Raw genomic sequence first — 18,541 nt, 5'->3', positions numbered from 1 at the left:
TATAGAAATTGTTCTTTGAAATGGCCTAATGAGTCTTTCTAGGAAGCATAAATAGCAACACTACCTACATGCCCACATGTGTCACTGGTTAAGAAAACTGATCAGGCATGCCTAACTGGTGATGGTACAATTAGGTCCCACATTCAAAACCCCAAGGTCACCATCGCAGACTTATCCAGCTTGAGCACAGGTTCACCAGCTTGAGCATGGGGTTGCTGGCTTGGGTGTGGGGTCATCAAAATTATACCATGATCCCTGACTTGAGCAACAGGTCACTGGCTCAGTTTGAGCCCCTCAATTAAAGCACAAATGAGAATCAATCAGTGAGCAATTAAAGTGATGCAGCTGCAAGTTGATGCTTCTCATCTCTCTCATGTGTCCCTTCTCTTTCTCTTTCTCTTTCTCTTTCTCTTTCAGTCTCTCTCGTTTAAAAAACGGATCAGGCATATAACCAACTTAAGAGGAATTCCTGTGACTTTATGGTAGGAAATCTCAATTCTGAGAATAATCAGTATTGAGATTCCTTTGGCATCTCAAAAATGAACAATGGAAAAGATCTTTCAAGTCCTAGGTTGAGTCACTTACGAGTCAATTTTTAGAACTGCTGCTCCAATCTCCAGACTTTCTTCCTAATGAGTATTTGAGACATAGTTTTTTTTGTTTTTGTTTTGTTTTGTGGGTTTTTTTTTTACAGAGAGAGAGAGAGAGAGTCAGAGAGAGGGTAGACAGGGACAGACAGACAGGAACGGAGAGAGATGAAAAGCATCAATCATCAGTTTTTTGTTGTGACACCCTAGTTGTTCATTGATTGCTTTCTCATATATGCCTTGACCGTGGGCCTTCAGCAGACCGAGTAACCCCTTGCTCAAGCCAGCGACCTTGGGTCCAAGCTGGTGAGCTTTTGCTCAAACCAGATGAGCCCGCGCTCAAGCTGGCGACCTCGAGGTCTTGAACCTGGGTCCTCCGCATCCCAGTCTGACACTCTATCCACTGTGCCACCGACTGGTCAGGCTGAGACATAGTTTTTAAATCTAGGTGCCCTACGATGATACTGAGCTATCATTGACAGTAGATCCAAGCTGAGTTGATAGAACAATGGTTGGGATTAAGCAATGCTTGTGGGTACTATGGGCAAACCTGAGAGATACTCAGAGGAAGAGTGAAAAGATGCAAATACCTGTGGAGTCAAGTTCATAAAATGTTCTTTAAAACCCAGGTCCATGAGTTTAGTACCTATGTCTTCTTCTATGTACTTTATTGTTTCAGGTCTTATATTTAGGTCTTTGATCCATTTTGAATTAATTTTAGTACATGGGGACAAGCTGTAGTAGAGTTTCATTCTTTTGCATGTGGCTTTCCAGTTTTCCCAACATCATTTGTTGAAGAGGCTTTCTTTTCTCCATTGTGTATTGTTGGCCCCTTTGTCAAAAATTATTTGACCATATATATGTGGTTTTATTTCTGGGCTTTCTATTCTGTTCCATTGGTCTGAGTGTCTATTTTTCTGCCAATACCATGCTGTTTTGATTGTCGTGGCCCTATAATATAGTTTGAAGTCAGGTATTGTAATGCAAAAGAAGTGAAGGCAAAGATAAATGAATGGGACTACATCAGAATAAAAAGTTTTTGCTCAGCAAGAGAAACTGACATCAAAATAAACAGACAGCCAACTAAATGGGAAATGTTATTTTCAAACAACAACTCAGATAAGAGCCTAATATCCAAAATTTACAAAGAACTCATAAAACTCAACAACAAACAAACAAACAATCCAATAAAAAAAATGGGAAGAGGACTTAAACAGACACTTCTCCCAGGAAGAAATACAAATGGCCAACAGATATATGAAAAGATGCTCATCTTCTTTAGTTATTAGAGAAATGCAAATCAAAACTACAATGAGATACCACCTCACCCTTGTTAGATTAGCTATTATCAACAAGACAGGTAATAGCAAATGTTGGAGAGGCTGTGGAGAAAAGGGAACTCTCATCCACTGTTGCTGGGACTGTAAAGTAGTATAACCATTATGGAGGAAAGTATGGTGGTTCCTCAAAAAACTGAAAATAAAACTACCTTATGACCCAGCAATCCCTCTACTGGGTATATACCCCAAAACCTCAGAAACATTGATACGTAAAGACACATGTAGCCCCATGTTCATTGCAGCACTGTTCACAGTGGCCAAGACATGGAAACAACCAAAAAGCCCTTCAATAGAAGACTGGATAAAGAAAATGTGACACATATACACTATGGAATACTACTCGGCCATAAGAAATGATGACTTCGGATCATTTACAACAAAATGGTGGGATCTTGATAACATTATACGGAGTGAAATAAGTAAATCAGAAAAAAACAAGAACTACATGATTCCATACATTGGTGGAACATAAAAATGAGGCTAAGAGACATGGACAAGAGTGTGGTGGTTACCAGGGGTGAGGGGAGGAGAGGGAGGGAGAGGGGAAGGGAGAGATGCAGGGGTACAAAGAAAACTAGATAGAAGGTGACGGAGGACAATCTGACTTTGGGTGATGGGTATGCAACATAATTGAATGACAAGATAACCTAGACATGTTTTCTTTGAATATATGTACCCTGATTTATTAATGTCACCCCATTAACATTAATAAAAATTTATTTAAATAAAAGAAAAAGAAAAGATGCAAATACATAGATAAGAAAAGAAAAATAAACAATAAAGGGAAAGGCAAATTGTGTCCTATATTGAAAAGAAAAGGAAGATCATCACTCAGAAGCCATAGCTTTTTAAATCCTACATTAAAATGTACAGTTACCCATGCTTCCTATTTCTTTTCAGAATTATAGCATTCAGCCGGCCTGTAAGATATGAAGATGTGGAGCACAAGGTGACAACAGTGTTTGGACAGCCTCTTGATCTACATTACATGAACAATGAGGTAAGAATGTAGATGGATGTTGTGGGGACAGCTGCCTACCGTTTTTTTCTCTGCTTAGCAGGATTTCACGGTTTGTTCCTCTAATATTGTCATAATATGTTTTCATTTACTCAAGACTTTTTTGTTGATTCTAGTAACTCTGGGATTTCTGGGTTTTTTGTTTGTTTTGTTTTGATTCTCTGACTCTTTCTCTCCACCCCCACTCCCACTACTCCCTGCCCCAATAGTCCTTATTTATTCATACTTTGAATATCACCCAGGAAGGAATTCTTTTGAATGTCAGTTACTGCTTTCTCAGCTCCAAGAAGGTAACTAGAGGCTTCAATCTGCTTAGGCTGGTGCTTTGCATTAGTCTGAAAGGTAATGTGTTTGTGCCTAGCAGAGAGTGTATTGCTAGAGAGGACTGAGTTGGGGTCAAGAAAAGAAAGTTAGGTGCCATCATGGCTCTTTGAGAGATCCTTCCTGTGTAGTTTTATTTTATTAGTTGAAGAGTTAAGAATTTCCTTCATAGTTTGGGGCTTAAATCGGTAGGGCCTGAGATTTGTTAGCCAAAAACTTCCTCGTTCCTTCATACAAAAGTACAACTACTGTTGGATATACTGCCAAATAGCTAACAAAAATAAGATCATTTGACCTTTTTTGGGGATAAAGTTAGAAATATAGCAAATTTGGAAAATAAATTACACTAATAATAATACAGATTAAGTATTTTAAAGAATACAAACTAACAGCCTGACCTGTGGTGGCGCAGTGGATAAAGCGTCGACCTGGAAATGCCAAGGTTGCCGGTTCAAAACCCTGGGCTTGCCTGGTCAAGGCACATATGGGAGTTGATGCTTCCAGCTCCTCCCCCTTTCTCTCTCTCTATCTCTCCTCTGTCTCTCCCTCTCCTCTCTAAAATGAATAAGTAAAAAAAAAATAGTTAAAAAAAAAAAAGAATACAAACTAACAGATTTTAATTACAGAATATGAGCACCCTAAAAATATGTTTAAAAATTGCAGCTCAGCCTGACCAGGTGGTGGTACAGAGGACTCAGATTCAAAACCCCAAGGTTGCTGGCTTGAGCTCGGGCTCATCTGGCTTGAGTGCAGTCTCACCAGTTTGAGCACGGGGTCACTGACTTGAGCGGGAGATCATAGATGTGACTCTGTGGTAGCTGGGAGCCCAAGGTCCCTGGCTTGAGCAAGGGGTAACTTGCTCTGCTGTAGTCCCCTGGTCGAGGCACATATGAGAAAGCAATCAATCAACAACTAAGGAGACTAAGGAGCTGCAACAAAGAATTGATGCTTCTCATCTCTCTCCCTTCCTGTCTGTCCCTCTTTTTGTCTCTCTCTCTGCCTCTCTCTCTCTCTCTCTCTCTCTCTCTCTCTCTCTCTCTCACACACACACACACACACACAAGAAATTGCAACTCAAGCTTCAGTGGTTTACATAAGAAAGTGAGGCTAAAGTCGGCTACCTAATCAACATTAAAGAAAGGTGTTCTTTCATTAATAAAGATTTTTCTGTATGATTTAGTACTCATTACTCTTTCCATTGATATTTCCATTAAGAATTACAGATAGGCCCTGGCCGGTTGGCTCAGTGGTAGAGCGTCGGCCTGGCGTGCAGAAGTCCCAGGTTTGATTCCCGGCCAGGGCACACAGGATAGGCGCCCATCTGCTTCTCCACCCCTCCCCCTCTCCTTTCTCTCTGTCTCTCTCTTCCCCTCCCACAGCGAGGTTCCATTGGAGCAAAGATGGCCTGGGCCCTGGGGATGGCTCCTTGGCCTCTGCCCCAGGCGCTAGAGTGGCTCTGGTTGCAACAGAGCGACGCCCCGGAGGGGCAGAGCTTCGCCCCCTGGTGGGCGTGCCGGGTGGATCCCGGTTGGGCGCATGAGGGAGTCTGTCTGACTGTCTTTCCCCATTTCCAGCTTCAGAAAAATACAAAAAAAAAAAAAAAAATTACAGATAGCCTAAAATCCATTTCAAACTCTAACCAGCAAAGTCACTGCCCAGATATTGGGCATTCCTTTATTCAAATGTTTGTGCAGGTATTAATTCTAAATATAAATAATTGTTATTATTTTAGATCATGCATTTCTTTCCATATTCTGTTAATATCAGTGACCAAGAGTTGACTAATTTACATTTTATTAGTTTAAAATCCCCTTTTTCTTTTCCTTGTCCTCTAAACCCTGCCCTATCAGGATTTGAGAATCACAGATAAAAAATCTGTTGAGATTTGCCTGACCAGTGGTTGCACAGTGGATAGAGCATCAACCTGGGATGCTGAGGACGCAGGTTGAAAACCTGAGGTTGCTGGCTTGAGTGCGGGCTTACCAGCTTGAATGTGGGGTCACTAGCTTGAACATAGAATCATAGACATGACCCCCTGGTTGCTGGCTGGAGCCCCCCAGTCAAGGCACATTTGAGAAGCAATCAATGAACAACTAAAGTGCCGCAACTACGAGTTGATGCTTCTCATCTCTGTCCCTGTATCTCTGAAAAAAAAAATCTGTTGAGATTTTATTTATGTTTATATATTTGTAATAATAGCTTTATTGAGATATATATAATTCACTTACCATAAAATTTATCCTTGCAGACCTTGCTATGTGGTCTAAATATGTGTCTTTATTTGAGTAACAGTTTTTATCCTCTGACTACCCTGTCCTCCACTTGTGACTTTTCTGCTTGCTCTGGTAATGTCAGACATGACTGCTGCTCAATTTGGAAAGAAATATGGGGACTGTAACTGTTTGAGATTTGAGCTTTGGAGTAAAGGGTATTTTTAGAGAGGAAGCTCTTCTTAGAAAAGATCTCAAAACATAGTATTGATAATGTGCTTTAACATGGATGAACTAAAAAACATGAAGCTAAGTGAAAGAAGCTAGATGCAAAAGATTATGTATGAATTGAATTGAAAATGTATGAACATTGTTTGATTCCATTTATATGAAATGTCCAGAAGCAAATCTATAGAGATGGAAAGTATATTAGTAATTGCATAGAGGTGGGAAGGGGGGACGACTATAAGAAACACAAGAGATCTTTTTGGAGCAATGGAACTGTTTTAAAACTGAATTGTGATGGTTGCATGACAAGGTAAATTTACTAAAAATTATTGAATTGTACATGTAAAGAAAATCTCTATGGTTTAAATTAGATCTTTTAAGATCCCATAGTATCCAATGAGATTGTTTTCTTCCAAACTTACTTTTATTTTTTTATTTTGCTTATTTTCACAAACTAAAGACTTATTTTTTTTTATTTTTTTTTACAGAGACAGAGAGAGAGTCAAGAGAGAGGGACAGATAGGGACAGACAGACAAGAATGGAGAGAGATGAGAAGCATCAATCATCAGTCTTTTGTTGGGACACCTTAGTTGTTCATTTATTACTTTCTCATATGTGCCTTGACCGCAGGCCTTCAGCAGACTGAGTAACCCCTTGCTCGAGCCAGCGACCTTGGGTCCAAGCTGGTGAGCTTTTGCTCAAGCCAGATGAGCCTGCGCTCAAGCTGGTGACCTCAGGGTCTCGAACCTGGGTCCTCCGTATCCCAGTCTGACGCTCTATCCACCGTGCCACCGACTGGTCAGGCCCAAACTAAAGACTTTTATATGATTTCCTTTTTTTTTTTTTTTTTTTAAGATTTTATTTATTCATTATAGACAGGGGAGGGGGGAGGAGCCAGAAGCATCAACTCCCATATGTGCCTTGACCAGGCAAGCCCAGGGTTTTGAACCGGCAACCTCAGCATTTCCAGGTTGACGCTTTATCCACTGCGCCACCACAGGTCAGGCAATGATTTCCTTTTTTGTCCTGTGTTACAGCTCTCCATCCTGCTGAAGAACCAAGATGATCTTGATAAAGCAATTGACATTTTGGATAGAAGCTCAAGCATGAAAAGTCTTAGGATATTGCTGCTGTCCCAGGACAGAAACCATGTAAGTAACCCCTGTCATGGTCTGGCAGCAGAAGACAAAGCTTGCTGTCCTTCAGTAGTTCACCCTGCTTTCTTGACAGATTTTGTGTTCCTCAGCCACTGCTGAAATAAGAACATAAGCAGGGCTCAGCCCACTGTGTCAGTGGCCAACTGGCCTTCTGCATTTGATTTCACTGTGAAGCCAGATTATCAATGTAAAGTTGCAACTTCATAAAGGTTACTTGGCTTATAGTATGGGAGGAAGGAAAACATTTTATGATAAAGGATAAAATTCTTTTTCTCTATATTTATGTTTTTTAAGTTATTTTTAAAAATTTTTATGAGTTTTATTTATTTTTTATTATTCATTTTACAGAGTGGGGAGAGGGAGGGAGAGAGAGAGAGAGAGAGAAAGGGGAGGAGCAAGAAGCATCAACTCCCATATGTGCTTTGACCAGGCAGATCCAGGGTTTCAATCCAGCGACCTCAGTTTTCTTCTAGGTCTATGCTTTATCCACTGCACCACCACAGGTCAGGCTTTAATAAAGTTTTTTTAAGATTTGATTTATTGATTTTTAAATTATTATTTATTTATTTATTCATTTTAGAGAGGAGAGAGAGTTAGAATGAGAGAGAGAGAGAGAGAGAGAAAGAGGGGAGGAGCAGGAAGCATCAACTCCCATATATGCCTTGACCAGGCAAGCCCAGGGTTTTGAACCAGTGACCTCAGCATTCCAGGTCAACGCTTTATCCACTGCGCCACCACAGGTCAGGCCTAATTTATTGATTTTTTAGAAAGAGTAGGAGAGAGAGAGAGGTGGAGTGAGAGGGGTAGCAGGAAGCATCAACTCGTAGTAGTTACTTCTCGTATGTGCCTTGACCAGGAAACCCAGGGTCTCAAACTGGCAACCTCAGCATTCCAGGTCAATTCTCTATCCACTGCTCCACCACCACAGGTCAGGCTGTATTTATGTTCTTTCTATTAGATTTGGACCCCAATGAGAGATTTTATTAGCATGGGGTGGGGTGCTGATAAGCAAAGGCTGTCCAGGATTCAAGACTCATGTTTTGCCTGACCATTGGTGACACACTGAATAGAGCATTGACTTGGGATGCTGAGGTTCCAGGTTTGAAACCCTGAGGTCGCCAACTTGAGTATGGTCTCATCTGGCTTGAATGCAGGCTCACCAGCTTGTGCGTGGGGTTGCTGGCTTGAGAATAAGATCATGGACATAATCCCATAGTCACTTGCTTGAGCCCAAAGATCGCTGGCTTGAAACCCGAAGTTGCTGTCTTTAGCAAGGGGTCATTGGCTTGGCTTAAGCCCCAGGTCAAGGAACGTATGAGAAACAATGAATGAACAACTAAAGTGACACAACTATGAGTTGATGCTTCTCATCTCTCTCCTTACCTGTCTCACTAAAAGAAAAACAAACAAACAAACAACAAAAAAAAACGGAAAAACTGTCCTGTGCCTTTCCCTTGGGACACATGTAGGAAATAAACTTTTGTGTTCATTGGGGAAAAGGCCATTGGGCTGGAGGGCTCTTGTAACTTAACCGGCTGGTGCCTTACCAAATGGCAGGCAATCTACAGGGGCTGTCAGAAGTAAGGAGTTATCCCATATGTAGTTTCCCCTCCTAATGGGTCCCTGGGGGCCTACGTTCCACAAGAATGCTTGTAAACTGGGTCTGTCTTCTAATCACTGATTCCTCTACCAGTTTTTTTTCAGACACATGCTCCTGATGGTTTTTTGGCATTTTTTCCTTTCCTTATGCTTGAAGACAGCCAGCTGTACACAGCTGATATAGCTGCTTGAAAGCATGATACACTATACCAGAGAGAGTTTAGATGGAATGGTGCTCATGCTGACCAATTATTATTATTATTATTATTATTATTATTAATTGTTTTTTTGTGTGTGTGACAGAGACAGAGAGAAAGACAGATAGGGACAGACAGACAGGAAGGGAGAGAGATGAGAAGCATCAATTCTTCGTTGTGACACCTTAGTTGTTCATTGATTGCCTTCTCATATGTGCCTTGACTGAGGGGCTATAGCAGACCGAGTAACCCCTTGCTCAAGCCAGCAACCTTGGGCTCAAGCTGGTGAGCCTTGCTCAAACCAGATGAGCCCATGCTCAAGCTGGTGACCTCAGGATTTCGAACCTGGGTCTTCCATGTCCCAGTCCGATGCTCTATCCATTGCACCACCGCCTGGGCAGGCCTAACCAATTATTTTTAAGGAGACTTCAGTGTTGGGTTCTTTCTATTATGAGGAGGCACAAGAGAATGTAGTTAGGAAGCCTTAGAATTAAGAAGACATTTTCTAATATTACAGAAGTGTTCTTGTGTGTGAGGACTGTCTTCTTTATCCCAAGTGTGTCTTCTTTTTTTTTTTTTTTTTTATTTAATGAGAGGAGGGGAGGCAGAGACAGACTCCCGCATGCGCCCTGACCAGGATCCACCGGATAGGCCCACTAGGGGCGGTGCTCTGCCGCCTGGGGCCCTTGCTGTATTGCAACTGGTGTGATTTTTTAGCACCTGAGGCCATGGAACCATCCTCAGCACCTGGGGCCAACTTGCTCTAATCGAGCCCTGGCTGCAGGAGGAGAATAGAAGAGAGAGAAAGAAGCGAGAGGGGAAGGGGGTGGAGAAGCAGATTTCCACTTCTCCTGTATGCCCTGACTGGGAATCAAACCCAGAATAAAACTTGGGACATCCACATGCCAGGCTGGTGCTCTACCACTGAGCCAACTAGCCAGGGCCCAAGTGTGTCTTTTTTCTGGATATGTTTTGGGAAGTATTCTGAAGTAAAATATATACCTTATCATTTCATTTATTTAAATTACCTGCTCCTATAGTCCTTCTTGCCTATTATATAAGATCTACATTTAGCCTAGCACCCAGGGTTTATCACCAACTGCCTTTTTTTTTTCTTAAGTGAGAGGAAGGGAGATAGTTAGACTTCTGCATGGGCCCTGACCAGGATCCAGCCAACAACCCCTGTCTGAGACCAATGCTCAAATCAATTGAGCTATCCTCAGCACCCAGGGCTGACGTTGGAACCAGTTGAGCCACTGGCTGCGAGGGGAGAAGAGAGAAAGAAAAGGGGGAGAGAAAAGGGAAGAGAAGCAGATGGTTGTTTCTCACTGTGCCCTGACTGGGGATCAAACCCAGGATGTCTGCATGCCAGGCTGATGCTCTATCCACTGAGCCAACTGACCAGGGACAAGTCCAGTTTTGTTAGATTTCGTAAACACAAAGTTACTTAGCCAAATTGCTATAAACGTTTTTCTTTTTCTTTTTTTATTCATTTTAGAGAGGAGAGGGAGAGACAGAGAGAGAGAGAGAGAAAGAGAGAGAGAGAGAGAGAGAAGGAGGGGAGGAGCTGGAAGCATCAACTCCCATATGTGCCTTGACCAGGCAAGCCCAGGGTTTCGAATTGGCGACCTCAGCATTTCCAGGTCGACGCTTTATCCACTGCGCCACCACAGGTTAGGCTATAAACGTTTTTCAAGAGTTACTCTTTGTTTCTGTACTTAACCTGGTTGAGGACTGGTACACCACAGATTGTTGCCCAGCACAAGCTCACAGATCACACTTGAAGTTCACTGTGCCGGGATGTCATATCACCCTGGTCTTCATCTTCTGCTAATGACTGTCAGCCACTTTGTTTCTCCACCTAGTTTCCTCCACTTTTAGCTATCCATTGTCTCCTCTCACTTTGTTACCACCTATACCTTTACTTCCCTTCTTATCCCTGTTTTTATTTATTTATTTTTTAAGTGAGAGGAGGGGATATAGACAGGCTCCCACATGCACCCTGACTGGGATCCACCGGGCGACCCCTGTCTGGGGCTGTTGCTCAAATCAGCCAAGCTCTCCCAGTGCCCAGGACAGCACTTGAACCAATCAAGCCACTGGCTGAGAGAGGGGAAGAGAGAGGGAAGGGAAGGGAAGGGGAGGGGAGAAGCAGATGGTTGCTTCTCATGTGTGCTGTCACCGGGAATTGAACCCCGTATGTCTGCACACCGGGCTGACACTCTATTCACTGAGCCAACCATCCAGGGCCCTTCTTCCTGTTTTTAAATGTGCTATCTCTTCTCTCTGGATTTGTTTTCTAGTGATTCTTCTATGACAGCTTCTAATTTTTTCTGTCTTCATCTCTTACCAAGGTATATACCTTCTTCACCTCACCTGGCCAAAGCCATGACTTAGGCCTCAGTATCATTCTTACCTGGGAACTCCTGGATTTTGGTAATCACAGTAATTCCTCTTGGTCTGAAGAGCTTCTCTCTAACCTTGCTTTCTATTGCCATTTTAAGATACTTCATTCCCTTCAATAGTTCTTACTGCCCTGGGCCACTGCCTTAGACCATAAATTCTTTTTAGTGTGTGTGTGGTAAATATACATACAGTTAAGACCCAGATCTCACCTAGCTTAGAGGCTTTTATTTCGTTTTTAAAGATTTTATTTATTGACTTTACAGAGAGGGGTGTGACGAGTAGTTGTTTCACTCTATCTGTTAATTGGTTGCTTGTCATATGTGCCTTGACCAGACTGGACAAGCCCAGGGCTTCAAACCAGTGACCTCAGTGTTCCAGGTTGGTGCTCAGTCCACTGCACCACCACAGGCCAGGCTACAGGCCCATATCTCAAGTGTGCAATTCAGTATGTTTTGAAAAAATACAGATACTTTTCAAATTAATGATGCAGTTACATCTTACTAAACCCATCTTAATTGAAAATCTTGTAAGTTGAATATCTTTTTATACATTCTAGGTTGGCTTAGCCTGCCCCTAAACATGCTAAGAACACTTCCATTAACCAATAGTTGTAATTATCTTAAGTTTCATTTCAAGATGGGATGTTTTGTAGACATGATGGGATGTGCCACAAAACACAATATCCAAAAAATGCTGGCAGTATTGTACACTGTAGAGCAGCAATTTTCAACCGTTATGCTGCAAGAATTTTTAAAACATGCAATACCTGATTATTTAGTCAGGAACACTGACCTCTTTGCCCTTAGCTTGGGCCATCAACTCTTAACATATTCTTTTATTTTCTTTTTTTTTTTCCATATTTATTTTATTGATTTTTGGAGGCGGCGGGGGGGGGGGGGGGGAGAAAGAGAGGGAGAGTGAGAAAGAGTGGGGAGAAGCGGGAAGCATTTACTCATAGTTGTTGCTTCCTATATGTGCCTTGACCAGGCAAGCCTAGGGTTTTGAACTGGTGACCTCATTGTTGCAGGTCCACTGCATGACCACAGGTCAGGCTCTTATTCTGATTTAAAGACTACTTTAAACATGTGTGCATCTAACTCTTAATTGATCTTTCTGATTTTGACCTTCTTATAACTTTCTAGTTTCCAGTGTAATCTCAAGCTTAACATTCTTTGGTATCTGCATACTATAAAAACTAAATACCAAAGCACCTTAAACTGACATTTTGTTTTATTACCTTAGATTCTCTGTAACAGAAATAAACTCTTATCTCATCCAATTGTTATTCACTTCTCAGATTTCTCATTTAATGAGTTTAATGCTTTCTTGTTACTATTCGAAATTTCAAGGATAATCTAAAGGGTAATTCTTTTCAGTCTTCCTAAAATAATGGAACAAGTGCAGTAAGATAGAACAAAACTTACATGTATCTCATTCAATATTTGCAACTTTGAGGGGCCCAGGGTAGGCAGGCATCTGCTATCACCAGTCTACACCTGGGGAAACTGAGACTTGAGTGACTCGCCCTAGGTGAGGCAGTATATAGTGACAGAGCTGATTAGAATCCACATATTCTGATTTGTAGTCTAGTACCTATCAGTTACCATCTAGGAAAGGGATCTTAGGATTATTATAGTCCTAGGAAAACTTCACTCAGGTTCCTCCACAGTTCATTAGAAGCAGAACAGGAAGTATAATGTTGCCCATGAGGAAAACTTGTGAGATGTGTCATTGTACTCCCCATAGCTCAAAGATAACTGAGAAAAGACATTTTTAAGGGGTTAGGGTCACGTTTTTGTTTTGTTTTTGTTATTTTTTTACAGGGACAGAGATTCAGAGAGAGGAATAGACAGGGATAGACAGACAGGAACGGAGAGAGATGAGAAGCATCAATCATCAGTTTTTCGTTGCGACACCTTAGTTCATTGATTGCTTTCTCATATGTGCCTTGACCGCGGGCCTTCAGCAGACTGAGTAACCCCTTGCTCGAGCCAGCAACCTTGGGTCCAAGCTGGTGAGCTTTTTTTTTTTTTTTTTTTCTTTTGCTCAAATTAGATGAGTCCGCGCTCAAGCTGGCGACCTCGGGGTTTCGAACCTGGGTCCTTCCGCATCCCAGTCTGATGCTCTGTCCACTGCGCCACCACCTAGTCAGGCAGGGGTCACATTTTTATATGTAAATAGCCCCGAAACCCTAGAACTCCTTAGAAAAGGGAGCCTAAGCATGCATGTGTGTGTGTGTGTGTGTGTGTGTGTGTGTGTGTGTGTGTGTATGTATGATCAAAGTCTGCAAAGCATTGAAGAGTAAAAGTAATAAAAACAGATTTATTCACCTAATCTGAATTTGGATGAGCTCCTTGAATATTGGTGGTATAGAACAAAAAGAAATAGGAATTTGTGTAAGGATTATAAATATGGCATCCATTATTCAAGTTGTACAGTTTCAAAACTTTCTTTTTTCTTTCTTTCTTTTTTTTTTAGTGAGAAGCGGGGAGGCACAGACAGACTCTCACATGCTTGCTACCAGGATCCACCCAGCAATGCTCTGCCCATCTGGGGTGTTGCTGGGCAACCAAGCTGTTTTAGCAGCTGAGGCCAGGCCATGGAGCCAATCTCAGTGCTCCAGGCCAACTTTTTCCAACTGAGCCATAGAAGGGAAAGGGGGAAGGGTGGAGAAGCAGATAGTTACTTCTCCTGTGTGCCCTGACCAAATTGATCCAGGGACATTCACATGCTGGGCAAATGCTCTACCACTGAGCCAACCAGCCAGGGCTCAAAACATTTTTTGAACTTTTAAATAAATCAATGGATATAAAAGCTGTAAATTTATTAAATAACCTGGATGCTTCCACAACTATCATAACTATCATGGTCTTCCGTGCAGATATCTCTTGGTGCCACCATTGAAGCAGAAGATTGATGAGATCCAGGGTGCTGTTTCTCAGCTTATGTTCCCATGAATCTAACTAAAGCAAACACACACACACATACCACTTTTTTCCCCTTGCATAGTTGAATCCAGTTGTTCCTTTTGTCTAATACCACCAAATCTTTTATCAAGATTGTGGGTTGACTTTTATAACCTCTTTTTCTGCTGATCTAACTCTAGTCAGTGCAATCTTTATCTACATGGTTCCCTGGTAATGTTGCATGCTGTTTGTGTCAGCCACACACACTGCTACCCATAGTCCTTCAGTGAGGTTTTCATTGAGTGATCATCACCACCTTCTATTTGCTATCTTTAGAATTTCTGCTGCCTACACACTTCACACCTGTTGGCTCTCCTTTCACTCTACTAAAACCTTCATTTATTTTTCCTAGTCCCACCTTTCTCATTCCTCTTTCCTGCTTCTAAGTCTTATTCAATCTCTGAGTCTTTCATCAACCTCATTTATGTCTGCCACACAATTCTCTTTTATCTCCTAAATTAGGGTTTTCAAACTTGACTATTACAAACACTTAGGAAGATTTAAAAAATACCAGTCTTTGAGCCCCATCCCAAGTTGGTTAGTCTGAGGTGTTAAAGGCCCCATAGGTAGGCCCTGGCTGGTTGGTTCAGCAGTAGAGTATCGACCTGGTGTGTGGAAGTCCCGGGTTCAATTCCCACTTAGAGCACACAGGAGAGGAAACCATCTGTTCCTCCCTCTTCCTCCCCCCCCCCCCCCACCTCTCCTGCAGCCATGGCTCGATTCGTTCAAGCACAGTTGTCCTGGCACTAAGGATGGCTCCATGGAGCTTCCACCACAGGCGCTAAAAAGAACTTGGTTGTGAGCATGGCCCCAGATGGACAGAGCATGGGCACCTGACAGGGATTGCCGGATGGATCCTGGTCAGGGCACATGCGCGAGTCTATCTCCCCTCCTCACACTTGGAAAAAGAAAAAAAAAATGCCCCTTGGGCAATTCTAATAGGTAGATAGAGTTGAGAACCATTGCCTTAAATTGAAGCATGACTTATCTCCTAAGACTTTGCTGCTCAGTGTGTGGGCCATGTGCCAGCAGGAACATCACCTAGAACCTTGTTAGGAATTCAGATTCTCAGCCCCAGTCCAGACCTATGGTGTCAGAATCTGCATTTTAACAAGGCCCCAGGTCATTTGTGTACACATTCAAGAGTGAGAATCCCTGCTTTGAAACCTTCACTGATTTCTCTTTCTCTGTTTTCAACTTCAACTTCAGCATTTTTTTTTTTAACAAAACAATACTTGTGCTGGCTGTTGAACCTACTTTCCTGTCTAGCTTTTAGATTTTATTTTTTTTAATTTATTGATTTTATTTTTATTTTTTGTATTTTTCTGAAGCTGGAAACGGGGAGAGACAGTCAGACAGACTCCCACATGCGCCCAACCGGGATCCACCCGGCACGCCCACCAGGGGCCACGCTCTGCCCACCAGGGGGCGATGCTCTGCCCCTCCGGGGCGTTGCTCTGTTGTGACCAGAGCCACTCTAGCGCCTGGGGCAGAGGCCAAGGAGCCATCCCCAGCGCCCGGGCCATCTTTGCTCCAATGGAGCCTCGGCTGCGGGAGGGGAAGAGAGAGAGAGGAAGGGAAGGGGGAGGGGTGGAGAAGCAGATGGGCGCTTCTCCTGTGTGCCCTGCCCGGGAATCGAACCCGGGACTTCCGCACGCCAGGCCGATGCTCTACCACTGAGCCAACCGGCCAGGGCCATAATTTATTGATTTTAGAGAAAGAGGAAGGGAGAGAGAGAAAAATTGCTTTGTTGTTTTACTTTTTATGCATTCATTGGTTGATTCTTGTATGTGCTCTGACTGGGGGTCAAACCTGCAACCTTGGCGTATTGGGGCTATCTTCTATCCACCTGAGTTACCTAGCCAGGGCATCAACTTTTAGATTTTAAAGTTGAGAGTTTGAAGTATATGTTCTTTGATACATTTCTAATTCATGTTACCAAGATTTATTGAATTTTCACTATGTGTAAGGCTGTGTGTCCAAGCATGTGTTTTCAGGGTGCTCATCATGCAGCTCATCTTCTTCTGACTACAGGGCTGTGGACTTCCCTTGCCCATCACTGGCCTGCTTCCCCAGTATGTGGCTTTGACTGTTTTTTCCTTTCTGACTCTCAGCAGAGAGAGCTATTGCACATCGGAGGCTTCAGCAAGAACATTCACTTCCCCTTGGTTCTAACTTCCTGTTAGAGCAAGACAGTTTGTCAAGACAGCCTGCATGTGATAAAGTCTGGCGTGAGGAGACTAGAGTAGGCTGCTTGGCAGCTGGACTCACTCCTGAGAGCTGGCAGCCTTTTTCCTGGAGGACAGGATATAGTTTGTTTAGGTCAGGCTCTTTTTCTTCTGGAGGTAAAATATAGAGAAGCAAGTTGAAACTTTGACCCAAATTATTCATAAATCCAACCTCCCATTCCCACTCTCAGTAGTACTCTGTATATTTGTAAGTGCCTCCTGACATTGTTTACTCACCTTTAAGCTTCAGTTTTAAGCTTTCTCGGTGCAAAGATCCCACCTCTTTTATTGCTCTGTTTTTTTCTCTAGGGCTCACCTGGTGGCTTGACTGGGTCAGCAAAAGTGGGGGTCGATATGGTAAGGTTGCCAACCCTGTCCTGAGGTCCTTGACTTCTGTCAGAATGATACCTTTCCCAAATGAACACAATCCTGAGATGGTTCACGTGTAAACTTCAGTAATATGAAGCAGCTGAAATTTTCTTATCTTAATTTTCAGAGTGTTTATGGTTGGGGAAGAAGCAGTATATTAAGCTACTTTTTAAAATACATATTGATCACTCTGGCTGAATAGCTGAGTTGGTTAGAGCATCCTCCTGATACATCAAGGTTGCAGGTTCGATTCCCAGTCAGGGCACATGTAGGAACAGATTCATGTTCTCTCTCTCTCTCCCTCTCTCTCTCTCCAAAATCAATAAATTAAAATTTAAAAGTACATATTTATCAATCAGAATTTTGTTGGGCAGGTTGGTTGCCATCATTCTCTGTTCTGATCCTCACTTGGCAGGTGATCTTGCTGCTGAAATAATTTCCTGCTTTTCCTGCTATTCTTCCCAAGCTCTCTGGAGAGTTTTTTATAAGAGCATATTTACAACTCTTTTCTGTTTGTCAGATTAATAGAAGAATGCCTGTCATTCCTCTGTGTGGGTCATCACTTACTAAATTGGGGCACTGGGTCTCAGTGCTCATATATCAGTGAAGCTATAAAGCTACATTGAGCAAATAGTGATTTTCCAAGACAGAATGAGGATTGAGATTTAGAGGAAAGCTGAGTAGTTGTAGCTCATGTATTGAAAGCATGAAGGCAGCTAAAAGTATGGGGATTCTAGGGAAGGGTGTGGGAGCTTTTCGCAGCCCACCTGCTTAAAGATAGCTCAGCCTTTTTCCTCTTATCTTGCAGACCAGTTCCTCTCCCCACTCCGGGGTGTCCAGGCAGGTGCGGATCAAAGCTTCCCAGTCTGCAGGAGATATAAATACCATCTACCAGACCCCTGAGCCCAGAAGCAGGCACCTCTCTGTCAGTGAGTATTTCAACCCTTTTATTCTTTCATCTAGTTTGTCTGCCCATTTTTAAAAATTATTAATTAAAAAACAATCAAATGTTATTGACTACTACTCTGTGCAGAATAACCCTCCGTGCCTTTAATTGGGGAAGCAGATAATGAAATGACTGAGATAGTATCCTGACTCTCAGGAAGTTTATACTGTAATGAGGTGATGGTGTAATCAAATTCCTTTTAAATGTCCCTGAAAAAGTGATCTTCTCAAACATCTGAGTGAAGACCTCCAGCAACAATCTACCTTCATTTTTGACCATTCTTTCCCCAAAGGATTGTGGACTTGTGGATTTCAGAATCGGGTCTGAGATTGAGTTTTGACCTCAAACTTCTTGCCCATGATTCTTGAGGAGTCCTTATGCTTTGAAGAAGATGTTGACCAATGAAACTCTTGAGGAGTCAAACTAACTTGACTGGGAAGGACAGGAAACTATTGACATAGTGTATACAATTGGCTGACTAGGAAGAAAGTGATGTAGCTGCTGCCAGCCCTCTCCAGGAAAGGAATCTAAATCAGGTCTGTGTATTATACTAGGTTACCCCATATTACTCTAGATGCCATTTCCCAGAATCTGAGGGAAAATCCCATTTCTTAACTTGTGGAATTTGTATCAAGAGGGAAATCTGGCCCTGGCCGGGCGGCTCAGCAGTAGAGCGTCAGCCTGGCGTGCGGGGGACCCGGGTTCGATTCCCAGCCAGGGCACATAGGAGAAGCGCCCATTTGCTTCTCCACCCCCCCCCCCATCCTTCCTCTCTGTCTCTCTCTTCCCCTCCCACAGCCAAGGCTCCATTGGAGCAAAGATGGCCCCGGGCGCTGGGGATGGCTCCTTGGTCTCTGCCCCAGGCGCTAGAGTGGCTCTGGTTGCAGCAGAGCGACCCCCCCCCCCCCCCGCCCAGGGGCAGAGCATCGCCCCCTGGTGGACGTGCCGGGTGGATCCCGGTCCGGCGC

General features: G+C 42.9%; 1 protein-coding gene across 4 annotated transcripts in view; it reads left to right on the top strand.

Annotated features, from left to right (window-relative positions):
• Positions 1-18,541, top strand: part of MAP3K3 (mitogen-activated protein kinase kinase kinase 3) — an 84,981-nt gene that overhangs the window by 39,490 nt on the left and 26,950 nt on the right. For 2 of the 4 annotated variants that reach the window (XM_066262644.1, XM_066262643.1), the window contains exons 4-7: positions 2,828-2,927; positions 6,743-6,856; positions 16,568-16,615; positions 17,436-17,556. In XM_066262644.1, coding sequence (XP_066118741.1) covers positions 2,828-2,927; positions 6,743-6,856; positions 16,568-16,615; positions 17,436-17,556 — 383 coding nt within the window. The remainder of the gene's footprint in view (positions 1-2,827; positions 2,928-6,742; positions 6,857-16,567; positions 16,616-17,435; positions 17,557-18,541) is intronic. The other 2 variants (XM_066262647.1, XM_066262646.1) reach the window with 1 other exon arrangement.

Source organism: Saccopteryx bilineata, chromosome 2, assembly GCF_036850765.1.
Source record: "Saccopteryx bilineata isolate mSacBil1 chromosome 2, mSacBil1_pri_phased_curated, whole genome shotgun sequence".
Taxonomy (NCBI): Eukaryota; Metazoa; Chordata; class Mammalia; order Chiroptera; family Emballonuridae; genus Saccopteryx; species Saccopteryx bilineata.
Note: the sequence above shows the minus strand (reverse complement) of the source record. Positions and strands in the feature narration are given on the sequence as shown.